The following is a 13,827-nucleotide window of genomic DNA, read 5'->3' on the forward strand; positions in this document are numbered from 1 at the left end:
AATTAGAAAATTTTGTTATTTTTATTTTCCAGTAAATATCTGTCCCCCCAGTTTACTTTGTTACTTTGTATCATTAAGAATCTCCATGTGGAGATTGTAATCATTACAATGAAACAAAGTGTAAAACCAATGTTCTCCCATATAAACTATCACTCAATTCACAATAAAAACTTTTTTAAAAGGGGGGGAGGTGGTAGAGTACTTAAATACTGGTAAATTAATAGTAAGTACATGGAGGAGTTTGTAATAATTGCAATGAAACAAAATATGATTTGTTGAATGTAAAACTAATGATTTGCCATGGAAACTTTCAATCAATTAAAAAATAAAAAGGAATCTCCACCTGGGTTTTATAATGTATGTATGTACCAAGTTTTTCTTAACATTATTAGAGGAATTATGCATAAAACTCCTTAAAATAACTTTGGATTACATACATTTTATTTCAACAAGTCTAATTATTTTCATGTTCTTCCAAAAGAGCATTTATAATTGGTATTCTGATTTGAATTAATCACTACTCAGTGTTATCTTTTGAAGTGTTTTCCAAACAGGACTTTGCTCAATGACGTAAGCTTTAGCTGTTATCATTCTGTAGCAGATGCTACCTATGTATGGTTTGGAGGTAGTCTGGAAGAAGATATAAATATTAAACATTATTAATAAAAATCAGTAAGGTATTTTTATAGAGTCACATAAAAAATACTTTCAGCTTATTCAACAAATATCTCTTGATCACTTTCTACGTGCCAAATCCTATACAATGTGTTAGAATTATATAGAGGAAATCACCTGATGGTATTCTCAAGGAATTCTACACTTGCAGACAAAATTAGGATGCCATAAAAACTACTTTAATGGAGATGTGTTCCATTGTAAGCTCCCAGTGTAAAACTAAAGAATACTTAACACTGCCTGGGAGTCTGGGTACGGTGCTATAGGGGAAGTGCTAACTAACTGCAAGGTTGGTGGTTCAAACCTATCAGCCACTCCTTAGAGACCCTCTACAGCAGGGGTGAAGAATTGGTGGCCTGCGAGCCATATGAGGCCTGTGAAATCATTTGGTCAGGCCCTGCCAAGACAATTGCAGTTGCAGCCATCACGTTGTTGTGAAGTGCCATCGAGTTGATTCTAATCCATTAGGGGTAAGTTAATTAAATGACTGACCAAATATACCAGGCTAATTTTTAATTTTATAATTTGTATGGCCTGCAAAGGATGCTACAAATTTTGGCACAAAAAAGGTTCCCTGCTCCTGCTATAAAAGGTCACTATGAGTTGGAACCGACTTACTGGTACTTAACAACTTTGCCTTGGGGCTGGGATGCTCGACATACTCAGAGGAAGGAAAGCTTGAAAGCAAAGTGGACAGCTGGTGAAGAATATTCCATAAAGTAGTATGTTTGCACTCTGATAGTTCATGACCAATATTTATCGTTTAGAATTTGAAGGAAAATTTAAATTGATATGGCCAACACAATGTGGTAGTGATGATGGTTATGTGCTATGGAGTCAGTTCTGACTTTGCATAGGGTTTCCAAGCCTGTAAATTTTTATGGGAACAGAAAGCCTCATCTTTCTCCCATGGAACAGCTGGTAGTTTCGAACTGCTGACCTTGAGGTTAGCAGCCCAACTCATAACCACTATGCTATCAGAGCTCCTTAACACAAAAGTATGTATGGTCAAAAAGTCTTTTGATCCATAACGAGTCATGCAAAGACAGTGATACTTGAAGTCAGTGACTGCAACAATGGGCTGAAATGTGGCAGTGGTTTTAAGGATGGCACAGGACTGGACAATATTTTGTTTTGTTGAACATGGGTCTATGTGGGTCAGAGCTGACTTGATGGCACCTAAAAACAACCTGAAGTAAGAATATATGAGTGACTGAATCCAGGCTAGGGAAAGAGTTGCAATGCAGAAATACCAAATTCTAAATAGAAGCACGGATATTTATCAACCCTGCTCAAACAGGTGTGCAACACAAAATCAAAAATCTGTTTGAAGTCTATGAGTGTGCCATGTTTTTCAGGTGACTCACCTTCGCTATGGTGCACATAAGATTGATAGCGTTTACTGTGTTGTGTACCGGAAGTATTCTTAAATTATTGCCCAGAAATCTGAAAAACAGTTTATAGGTTATGTACATCATCTCACTTTAACATCTGTGTTCTTAGTTACTTACATAGGTGGAAACAAGACAAAAATCTCTATTCGTTACTTGTATATTCTTTCATGCCCTACCTTAGTCCACAGAGGATTTGAGGTAGCACTATAGCAAATACTTAACTAAGAAGTGTTCTATCTTACGTAGGTCTTTCAGAATTCCATAAATCATCATGAACTCTAAAAGTTGTCACACTATTCATAAAATGGCCTGTGCTCCATTAAATATAACAGGGTATTATTATGTTTACTTCTTAGCAAAATGAAACCTACCTGCCCAAAATAATTACGAACTGCAGTAAGCAATATAATTTCAGAAATATACGTCTGAAGTGATAATCTTCCATACCTTTGTTGAATTCTGAACATCAGTTTCCACTCCTCAGGCCCATGGAGGGCAGCAGATAGAACCAAAAAACTATTTTGGTGAATGTTTATAAACTTCACAATTTTGGCTATAAATACTTCTTCAGATGACATAAGGCATTCTTTAGCATCCATCAATAAAAATGCAACTCCTAGGGAAGTTGAACATAATATTTGTGACAAAATATCACTGTCATATACATCAAATTTTGTAAACCTCAGCAAAATAAAAAATTCCATTACATAAAAGGTGTCTAGGCCCTTAACTACCACCTGGAAACCCAAACACATTGCTGTCTTTTTTGTATCAACTCATAGTGACCCTATATGCAGAGTACAACTGCCCCATAGGGCTTCCAAGGTTGTAATCTTTAAAGACTCCTGGTGTGCTACTGTAGAATCAGCACTAGATTGCAAACCATGAGGTCAGCAGTTCAAACTCATAAGCTGCTCCTTGGAAACCCTACACAGGATCTCTATGAGTTGGAATTAACTCACTTCACAACAGCAAATACCTTTATGGAAGCAGACTGTTGCACCTTTTTCCCAGGTTGCTGGGTTCAAACACAGGCTTTTTTGGTTAGCAGCCAGGTGCTTAATCACGCACTAATAGGGCTCCTTAAACAATATCTGTTGTTGTTGTTACATGCTGGCTACTGGGTTTGGACTCATAGCAACTCTGCATAGGGTTTCCAAGGAGTGAATGGTGAGTTTGAACCACCACCCTTGCAGTTCAAACCCACCTTGTGGTCGAAGGCTTATCCTATGGCACCGTACCAGGATTCCTAAACAATCCATAGAGTTGTTGTTGTTGTTGTTGTTAGGTGTCATTGAGTCGGTACCGACCCATAGCAACCTTATGCACAGCAGAACGAAACACTGCCCAAACCTGGGCCAACCTCACTACTGTTGTCAGGCTTGAGTCCATCAATGCTGCCACTTGGCCAATGCATCTCGTTGGGGGTCTTCCTCTTTTTCTTTGACCCTCCACCTTACCAAACATGATATCCTTCTCCAGTGACTGGTCCCTCCTGACAATATATCCGAAGTATGAGAGACAAAGTTTGACCACCTTGGCCTCCAAAGAGCACTCTGGCTGCACTTCTTCCAAAACGGATCTATTGGTTCTTTTGGCAGCCCATGGCACTTTTAATATTCTCCAACACCATGACTCAAAAGCATCAATTCTTCTATGGTCTTCCTTATTCACTGTCCAGCTTTCTCATTCAGATGAGGTAATTGAAAATACCATGGCTTGGGTCAGGTGCACCTTAGTCCTCAAGCTCACATCTTTGATCTTCAACACTTTAAAAAGGTCTTGTGCAGCAGATTTGCCTAATGCAATATGTCATTTGATTTCTTGACTGCTGCTTCCATGAGTGTTGATAGTTGATCCAAGAAGAATGAAGTCCTTGACAACTTCATCTTTTCTCCATTGATAAGAATGTTGTTTATTGGTCCAGTGGTGAGGATTTTTGTTTTCTTTACATTGAAACGTAAACCATACTGAAAACTGTGCTCTTTGATCTTCATCAATAAATGTTTTAAGTCCTCTTCACTTTCAGCAAGCAAGGTTGTATCATCTGCATATCGCAGGTTGTTAATGAGTCTTCCTTCAATCCTAATGCCACATTTTTCTTCATAGAACCCAACTTCTCAGATTATTTGCTCAGCTTACAGGTTGAATAAATATGGTGAAAGAATACAACCTTGTCACACACCTTTTTTAATTTTAAACCATTCAGTATTCCCTTGTTCTGTTCGAACAACTGCATAGTAAACCATATGGTTGTCAGATTCAAAATGGCCAACACCAGTCCATTTCAGCTCACTAATGACTAAGATATCAATATTTATGCGTTCCATTTCATTTTTGACAACTTCCAAATTTCCCAGATTCATACTTCATACATTCCATGTTCTGATTTTCAGTGGATGTTAACAGCTGTTTCTCTTCATTTTGAGTTGTGCCACATCAGTAAATGAAGGTCCCGCAGGCTTTTCTCCCACGGGCTTTACTCCATTCGCGTCATCATGGTCAACTCTACTTTGAGAAGGCAGCTCTTCCTCAGTCGCCTTTTGAGTGCCTTCCAACCTGAGGGGCTCGTTTTCCGGCACTATATCTGACAGTGTTTCTCTGCTATTCATAAGGTTTTCAGTGACTAAATATTCGGAAGTAGTTCGTCACTCCTTCTTCCTAGTCTGTCTTCTTCTGGAAACTCATCTGAAACCTGTCCTCCATGGGTGAGGATTTATTTTAAAATAAATCGAGAATGGTAGTCAAACAAGCCTTCAGCTATTCCTTGTTGGAGAAATCTTTCTACCAAAATGTAAACTATTATATAAAATATTCTGAACAGATTTCTGGGATCTCAAACACTAAAAGTCCTATTAGGATGGCTTAGATTTTATATAGGGATTTTGTCTATAACTCTTTAAGGGGAGCATGGTATCTCCTAAGCTCGGGACTTCGAACCACAAGGTTTGAGCACACCAGTCGTTCCACAGGAGAAAGATAAGGCTTTCTGCGCCTTCATAGATTTCCAGCCTCAGAAACCCTCTACATGCTCCTTAATGAGTTGAAACCTGTGAGACAGAGCTGATGCGATGGCACTTTAACAACGTAGCTCCTTAAAAGATGCAGGGAAGATATAATCTGAAGAAAGCAAATATTAACTATTAGTTGAGTGAATTTGAGCAATTTATATAACCTCTCTGAACCTAAGTTTTCTTACCTATAATATGGCAATAAGAATTGGTAGGTTTGTTAGAAACATTAAATAAGGATAATATATATAAACTGACCAAAAGACCTAGGTTTATAAGTTCGTTGCTGAATTACAAAATTGCTAGAATTTATAACCACATATTTTATTAGGAAACTAAATAAAAAATAGCAAATTATACTGTACCAGATAGAGAAAATATAATTGCTCCATTTTCCACTGATTTGGAATACCGGACCTTGTGGTTTTGGTTTTCCAGGGTAGTTGCAATTTCACTGCTCTTTAAAAACATTTTCAGAAATACAAATTTTAAACATGCTTTTAAAAATTTTTATTAATAAATGGTATGTAAAAAAAAAGCTTCTCTTATAACTATAATCACTTTAAAGATTTGATCATCAAAAAAAAAAAGAAAGAAAGAAACTCAGCCCACTCCTTATGAAGAAACAAAGTGTTTTTTAAAGAAGAGCAAAAATAATTTTGTTCTACTGAAACATTCATCGTACATTCAGAAATGAGTTGTGTAGTATTTATGTTATTGAGAGACAGAAATTAAGAGTATTAAAGAACTAAGAAATCCTAGAGGAACTCTGGGTTAGACAATGAAATGTTAACCTCAAGGTTGGCAGTTCAAGCCCACCAGCTCTCCACAGGAGACAGAATGAGGCTTTGTGCTCCTGTAAAGATTTACAGCCTTGGGAACCCTATATAGGGCACTGTGAGTCAGAATCAACTCAATGGTAGTGAGTTTGGGTGTGGGTTATTTGACAGTAATCAAGAACCAGAGCAAATGCAAACTTCTTCTTAAAGAACAACTTTGATTTGGAAATAGATTTAGTGATGGTTATACAAAATTGTGCATGTAATTAATGCCACTGAAATGTATACCTAAAAATGATTAAAATAGCAAATTTCATATGTATTTTACTAACTTAAGAAAAGTGTAATTGAGAAAGTGATACCATTTACTATAGCCACCCAAAGGATGAACTATTTAGGAATAAATCTAACCAGTGAAACAAAAGACCTATGCAAAGAAAATTACAAAACACTAATATAAGAAACCAAAAAAGATTTACAAAAATGGAAGACTGACTATATACCACACTCATGGATAGGAAGACTTAACATTGTGAAAATGTCAATACTACCCAAAGCAATATATAGCTATAACACAATCCCAGTCTAGATTCCAGCAACATTCTTTAAAGAGATGGAAAAAAATATCACAAACTTTATATGGAAGAGAAAGAGGCCTCAGATAAGTAAAGCACTGCTTAAGAAAAATAAAGTTGGAGGCCTCTAATTTCAAATTTTACTATGCAGCCACAGTGTTCAACAAAGTCTGGTATTGGTACAATGAAAAATATATACATAGATCAATGGAACAGAATTGAGAACCCAGAAGTAAATTCATCCACATACAGACAACTGATCTTTGACAAATATGGAAGAGATAGTCTCTTTAACAACTGGTGCAGGCAAAATTGGAAATTGATTTTCAAAAGAATGAAACAAGACCCATATCTCTCACCATATTAAAAAACTAGCTCAACATGGATTAAAGACCTAATTGTAAATTCCAGAACTATAAAGATCATCAATGGAAAAACAAGAACAAACTTAAGGGCCCTAATACATAGCATACAGAGACTATCAAACATGCAAAAAAACATATAAAAAGATAAGACAAAATAGATGACTGGAACATACTAAAAATTAGAAACTTATGTGCATCAAAAGATTTCACCAAAAGTATAAAAAAGGAAGCCCACAGACTGGGAAATTTTTTGCAATGACATCAGACAAGGGACTCATCTCTAAAATGTATAGGAAATTACAACGCATCTACAAGAAAAACTAACCCAATTTAAAAATGGGCAAAGGACATGAACAGACACTTAGACATTCAGACATCCAACAAACAGGAAGAAATGTTCACAATCATTAGCCATTGTTGTTTTTAAGTGCCGTCAAGTCAGTTCAACTGATAGCGATCCTACATAGAATTTCCAAAGAGCAGCTAGTGAGTTTGAACTGCCAACCTTGTGGTTCAAACTGACTTTGCAGTCCACTGCATTAACCCACAGCACCACACCAGGACTCCCATTAGCCATTTGTTGTTGTTAAATGCCATCGAGTCAGTTCCGACCCATAGTGAACCTGCATAGGGTTTCCAAGGAGCAGCTGGTGAGTTGGAACAGCCAACCTTGTGGTTCAAATGGCATTATCCCACGGCGCCACACCAGAACTCCCATTAGCCATTAGAGAGAAGCAAATCAAAACAACAATGAGATAACATTTCACACCACCAGTAACAGTGAAGTTCAAAAATACAGAGGACAGATGCTGATGAAGGTATGGAGACTGGGGCACTCCTACATTGCTGGTGGGAATGTAAAATGGTCCAACCACTCTGTAAAATGGCACGGCACTTTCTCAGAAAGTTGGAAACAGAAATACCTTATGATCCAGCAATTCTTCTTCTTGGTATATATCCACAGGAAATACAAGTCAGAACACAAGTAGATATGTGCACACCAATGTTCATCACAGCACAATGTATTCACAATAGTAAAAAAAATGGAGAGAGACTAAGTGCCCATCAATAGAAGAATGGATAAACAAACTTTGGTACATATACACAATGGAATATTACGCTACCTTGAAGAATAACGATGAAGCTGCAAAACACTTCACAAAATGGCTAAACATGGAGGACATTATGCTGAGTGAAATTAGTCACAACAGGACAAATATTGCATATGACCATTATTCTAAAAGTTAAAGAAAAGTTTTCCAATCTAAAGAAAAATTATTTGATGGTTACCAGATGTGGGAAGGAAGGGGTCAGTAATCCATAAGTTAGGGGTGAGACACATGATAGCTCAAATGACAGGGAGGGCAGTATACAAGGGGGAAGGCAATACATAAGACAATTTAAACACTGGCTATCAAAAAAGGGGAGGGATGCCATAAAGGTATGAAGTGGCTGGCTTACAAGCTTTCATAAGGGTGCTTCATTTCAGATCGAGGAGGGAGTAAGTTAGAATCTACTAAATAATTTCCCTCTTTTCCAGATAGGTCTGGTGAAAGGAGATAGGGGAGGATGGGGATAGGATTTTATGATTCAATTGTTATCAAGACTAATTCTGATGGTCACAACTGTAAATGTAGAAGATGTGTAACTAAAAGTGGTGAGTAGTTACTCTTCCATTTCAAGAACAGTGGACCCTAGGACCAGCAAGAGGGAAGAGCAGGAGTGGAGCAAGATCCTAATCAGAAAAGTAGCAACAGCAGAGACAGTGGCAGAGGAGATGGCATAGAGAGATGAGTAGCTGAGAACTCTAGGCCCATGGACTGAGAAAAACTGTGCCTGTGGGCAAGAGGCTGGCTTGTTAAGTGTGACCTTTGGACATTTAAATGAATATGTATTTTCTGTTTTGTATGTGTACATCAAAAAGGAAAAAAAGGAGGGAATACAGGTAAATACTGTTGACTGATGGTACATGGAGGGGATTGTAATCATTGCAATAAAACAAAAGATGATTTATTAAGTGTAAAACTGATTATCTGCCCAGTAAACTTACACTCAGTCACAATAAAAGCTTTAAAATATAAAAATAATATATGAGCAATACAAATATTTTGAAAGAAAATAAAAATCAATGAAGCAAAAGGCATACATACATAATTTCAGTTACCCAGGAATAATCTCAAAAAACATTTGTTAAAAAAAAATTTTTTTAAGTTTTTATTGCAAATTGAGTTAAAGTTTATAGGGCAGATCATCCTTTTTACATTCAACAAATCATACACCTTGTTTCATTACAATGATTATAATCCCCTCCATGTACCATCAGATGACAGTATTTTTCTCTATTCACTTTAGCTCTTTTTTTTTTAAACACTCAGGCATATATAATAATTTACAACACCAAAGGGCACATTCTGAATGTGTGCCTCTTGGCGGCCAGCTCTTAAACCCTCTCTTCCCTCTTAAACTCTCTCTTCTGGAGTCCTCATCTGTTCCCTCTCTCCATGTCCCCATATCTGCCTCCATCTTTGGTGTCTCTGCTTCTCTGGATAAGGTCCCCAATTCTGTTTGTGCTCTTCTTCTCCCTTGATGGTCCTAGGGTCCTTTGTTTCTGGACTGTTTTGGTTACAAAACTTCTACCTTTACAATTGTGACAGTCACAATTAGTCATGATAACTATTACTCATTATTGAATTATAAGAATCTTATCTCCATGCTTTTTTTTTTTTTTTAAGCTTTTATTGTGAATTGAGTGAAGGTTTACAGGGTACATAATTAGTTTTACATTCAACAAAATGCAACAATTACAATTCCCTCCATGCACCATCTGCTAACAGTATTCATTTTTTGCTCCCCTCCTGCCTTCCCTCTTTTTTTTTTTATTTTTTTTTGTGTGTGAATTGAGTGAAAGTTTACAGGGCAGATCATCAGGTTTTTTTTTATTATTACATTCAACAAATCATATACTTTGTTTCATTACAACCATTATAATCCTCTCATGTACTATCAGTTAACAGTTGACAGTATTTCTCTCTATTCATTTTAGTTAGTTTGTTTTTTTAACACTCAGGCATATATAATAATTTAAACCACCAATGGGTACATTCTGTAAGCCTGCCTTCTGGCTGCCAGTTCTCAGTCCCTCTCTTTCCATAAATCTAGAGTCCTCAGGTGCTCCCTCTTTTCATGAGTCCCCATTTCTTTTAACCAGACCCATCTAGACAAGATGAAAATTATTCATTGGGGATGCTTTCTTCCTCTGCACACTCTTAAACTAAACTTCCTCTTGAAACCTTGTAAGCCAGTCACTTCATGTCTCCATCACTCCCTCATTTTAGGTAGCCAATATCTTAAGTTGTTCATCCTATTTACCCTATGTACAGAGGGGATAGGATTGGTATTTGATGTGAAGACTCCTTTCCTCTCAGTTGGTATTTAGAGTTACTACCTCCCCTGAGTATAGGTGAAGCTCATCAAATTGTAGCAATTTATCATTTCCTTTATCAAAAATTGTTTGTTAAAAATTTCCTAAAAAGAAAAATGCAAAAATAAATAAATAAATAAAACCAACAACAACTTGGATATGGGTTCTGAAATTCACTGTGCACAATTAGAAGGTATGTGGTGGTGTGTTCTTTAGATGGTTGACAGAAATGAGTGCCAGATATAGAATACCACACAGGAGACAATTAGTTCAACAATTCATCTGTTTATATCACAGTTACTTTAGTATACTTAAAATATATCTTAAGCCTTAGTGAGTAAAAAAATATGTAAGAAGACAGCAACAATATGACTTTTGGTTTAAATACTAACCATCTCAAAAATTATACCATTTTATATTCCATCAAAACAATTAGATCATATGGTTCAATACACGAAACTATTAAGTGGTTAATATTGTTTACTAAGTTGTTAAAATTTAGGTTTGTTAGTCTCCAAGGTAGATAAAAATTTCTTAGGTAGATTGATTTTTATAATTTTGCCTCCAAACATGAATATTCTAAGTACTTAACCTGGAATTATGTATAAAATAAGCTTTCTTTCCTTCCAAAAGACTATTTTACTCCACTCAGATCTTGAACTACAGTTCAACTATGGTTCTCCCCCATGGGTTTTCTTCTTCTGGTTTAAAAGTATATATTGCTACCAGCGACAGCCATTTAGGTGATTTAGACCAACCCTCCAGCTGAAGATAATCAGAAAAGCGACCTTTTTTCTTTTAGCTTTCTTTTTTTTAAAATCTACTTGAATGCATCCAAGAACTAGCAGAATAGTGAATAATCATAACCAGAATCTATACAGAAGTCAGAAGATAGGAGCACTGTAAACATTTAGGCTATTTCCCTACTGAGGGCATCTACCAGTTCAGAAAGAGGTAGGTGAGATGCTGAAGAAAGCTTCTGAAAAGTAGAACAGCTCTCATAAGAACTGCAACCCAACTTCAAACTAAGAGGAAATCCTTGAAATCTTATTTTTGGTGAACCTGAATTACTAGTGCTCCTAAACACCTTGTACTCCCTAGAACAGCATTTCTCAGTCAAAGTTCTTTTGGTAAACTACCAAACCAAGAAAATTATTTGAGTATGACTATTTTCTCACTTCTATAACTAGCATTATTCTAGATGGACAGGAGATAAATTAATTCATTATGTACAATAGATGCTTTAGGGTTAGGGTTGCATATTTAGCTAATAATAATACAGACAACCCAATTTAAATTTGAATTTCAGATGAATAACAAATCCATCTTGGAGGACATACATCTCCTTAGAATTCAGGATGTCAAGACTTCATCTTGCTTACTGGACACACCACCATGAAAAACCAATCTCGCTAGAAAAGGAAATCAAATTTGGTAAAGCAGAGGGTCAATGAAAATGAGATGAACTGACACAGTGGCTGCAACAATGGTATCAAACATATCACAGAATGTGAAGATGGCACTGCTGTTAGACATAAGGTTGCTGTGGGTTGTTGTTGACTTGCCAGCAACTAACAGCAACAACAGTATTAAACAAAATAAAACACTGGAAGAATTCCCACTAAAATCCAAAAAAATAAGAGGTAGCTTTATGATGCAGACTGTTGTTAAGTGCCATCAAGTCAGCTTTGACTCACAGTGGCCCAGTATAGGGTTTCTGAGGAAGGGCTGGAGAGTTTGAAGCACCACCTTGTGGTTAACAACAATGACAGTAACATATGTTGTTGTTGTTAAGTGCCATCGAGTCGGTTCCGACCCATAGCCACCCTGTACAGGGTTTCCGAGGGTGTAAATCCTTACGGGAGTAGAAAGCCTCATCTTTTTCCCATGGAGTGGCTGGTAGTTTCGAACCGCTGACCTTAAGGTTCGCAGCCCGATTTGTAACCACTACGCTACCAGAGCTCCTTACAGTAATATATAAGAGGGTCTATTTCTCACACTTGATAATTTCAAGTATCATTTTATCAAAATATTTGCTGGCTTGCTAGTTTATACTACATATATATTTTCTCACTAGGGAAATTAAACTGGATAAACAAGTCCAGTACTTACCCTACAGCGTCATGTAAATTGTCACTTTCTGGAGGATAATTTTATAGCATAATATCAAAAGCCTTAAAATGTACATACATCTTTCTTTGACTCAACTATCTTCTAAGAATACTAAAATAGAGACACACAATAAAATTTTTATGTAAGAATGCTGAAAGAGGCAACATTTAAAAGTAAATAAATAATAAAAGAGGGGCAGTACTTGATGGAGAATTAGAGAGAAGAAGTGTACACACCTCCACCAGTAATAACACAGCATACCAGATGAAGCAGGTTCAGGGGACGATCCTGGAATTCTGAACTACATATAAAAGAATGTTTTGAAGCATCAAAGGTTTATTGCTAGAGGGATTTGTAGCAGCAGAAACAAAGGTGGTGTTTTCTGATCTGTGGCTGCCAGTGGGTCCCAGAGCAGCCATGTTAGGTGTAATGGAGCATGTGAAGGATCAGCGGCGCACTCCCACAGCAGAGATCTAACTGATCGTATGAGATAGAGGTATTAGCTTTTTTTCTTCCTGTTCATTTTTCTCTGTTTGTGTACCTCCACTCTGGTGATTAGTAGGGGTGCTTGAGCTAGTGGATACCTTTCAACCCCCAGAGGGTCCTACTACACATGCACACAGATCTGCTCAGCAAAGATCACTGGGACCAGATTCCAAGAAGGGGAAGAGTCAATAGGAAGAGCTTAAAATGGCTCTGGCCTGCCCTGGAATGTTTTTCACTAGTAGAAATGCCTCAACACACTTAAGGAAAGGAGAGACAGACAAAAAAGGAAAGACGTCAAAAATTAAATCTTGAGTTAATGTCATAAAGAGTAATGGTAACATCCTGAAATTTCTCAGGCAGCTATGAATGCAAGAAGAAGAAAATAGGGTGTGTTAAAGTCTTACTCATATTTTGCAATGGGGATTTTTTTTGTGGGGGGGGGAGAAGGGTGGACCTTAAATTTTAATGCCAAATATTTTTTGGGGGTTTTTGTTGTTGTTGTTTTTGTTTTTGGTTCCCCTTTTACCTTGGGGGAGGCGGGGAGGACTCTTTTTCTACCTCTGTTACCCAAGAAGACACAGGAAATACGGACATATAGCCAACGTACAACTGTACCCTATAAGATACCGCCATTTGGATAACAGTCAATATCAGCTGATATACATTACATTGATCATTATTGGTGATTGGAATGCAAAGCTTGGGAGCAAAGAGAAAGGATCAGCAGTTGGAAAATATAGCCTTGGTGATAGAAATGATGCTGGAGAACATATGATACAATTCTGCAAAACCAATGATTTGCTCATTTCAAATACCTTCTTTAGACAGATAAGAGATAACGATACACGTGGACCTCACCATATGGAATACATAGAAATCAAATTGACTACATCTGTGGAAAGAGATGATGGATAAGCTCCATATCATCAGTCAAAACAAGGCCAGGGGCAGACTGTGGAACAGACCATCAATTACTCATATGCAAATTCAAACTGAAGCTGAAGAAAAT

General features: G+C 36.9%; 1 protein-coding gene across 1 annotated transcript; it reads right to left on the reverse strand.

The window, feature by feature from the left end:
- Window positions 1-510: 510 nt before the first annotated feature.
- LOC102815111 (chromosome unknown open reading frame, human C1orf146) lies at window positions 511-13,451 on the reverse strand. The gene is made up of 6 exons (XM_006831054.1): window positions 13,345-13,451; window positions 12,594-12,633; window positions 5,446-5,539; window positions 2,517-2,685; window positions 2,043-2,121; window positions 511-630 (listed from the first exon to the last, which is right to left on the reverse strand). The coding sequence occupies exons 1-6, from the start codon at window positions 13,449-13,451 to the stop codon at window positions 511-513; spliced, it is 609 nt and encodes a 202-aa protein (XP_006831118.1).
- Between the last annotated feature and the right edge of the window lie 376 nt (window positions 13,452-13,827).

Source organism: Chrysochloris asiatica, unplaced genomic scaffold, assembly GCF_000296735.1.
Source record: "Chrysochloris asiatica unplaced genomic scaffold, ChrAsi1.0 scaffold00002, whole genome shotgun sequence".
NCBI lineage: Eukaryota > Metazoa > Chordata > Mammalia > Afrosoricida > Chrysochloridae > Chrysochloris > Chrysochloris asiatica.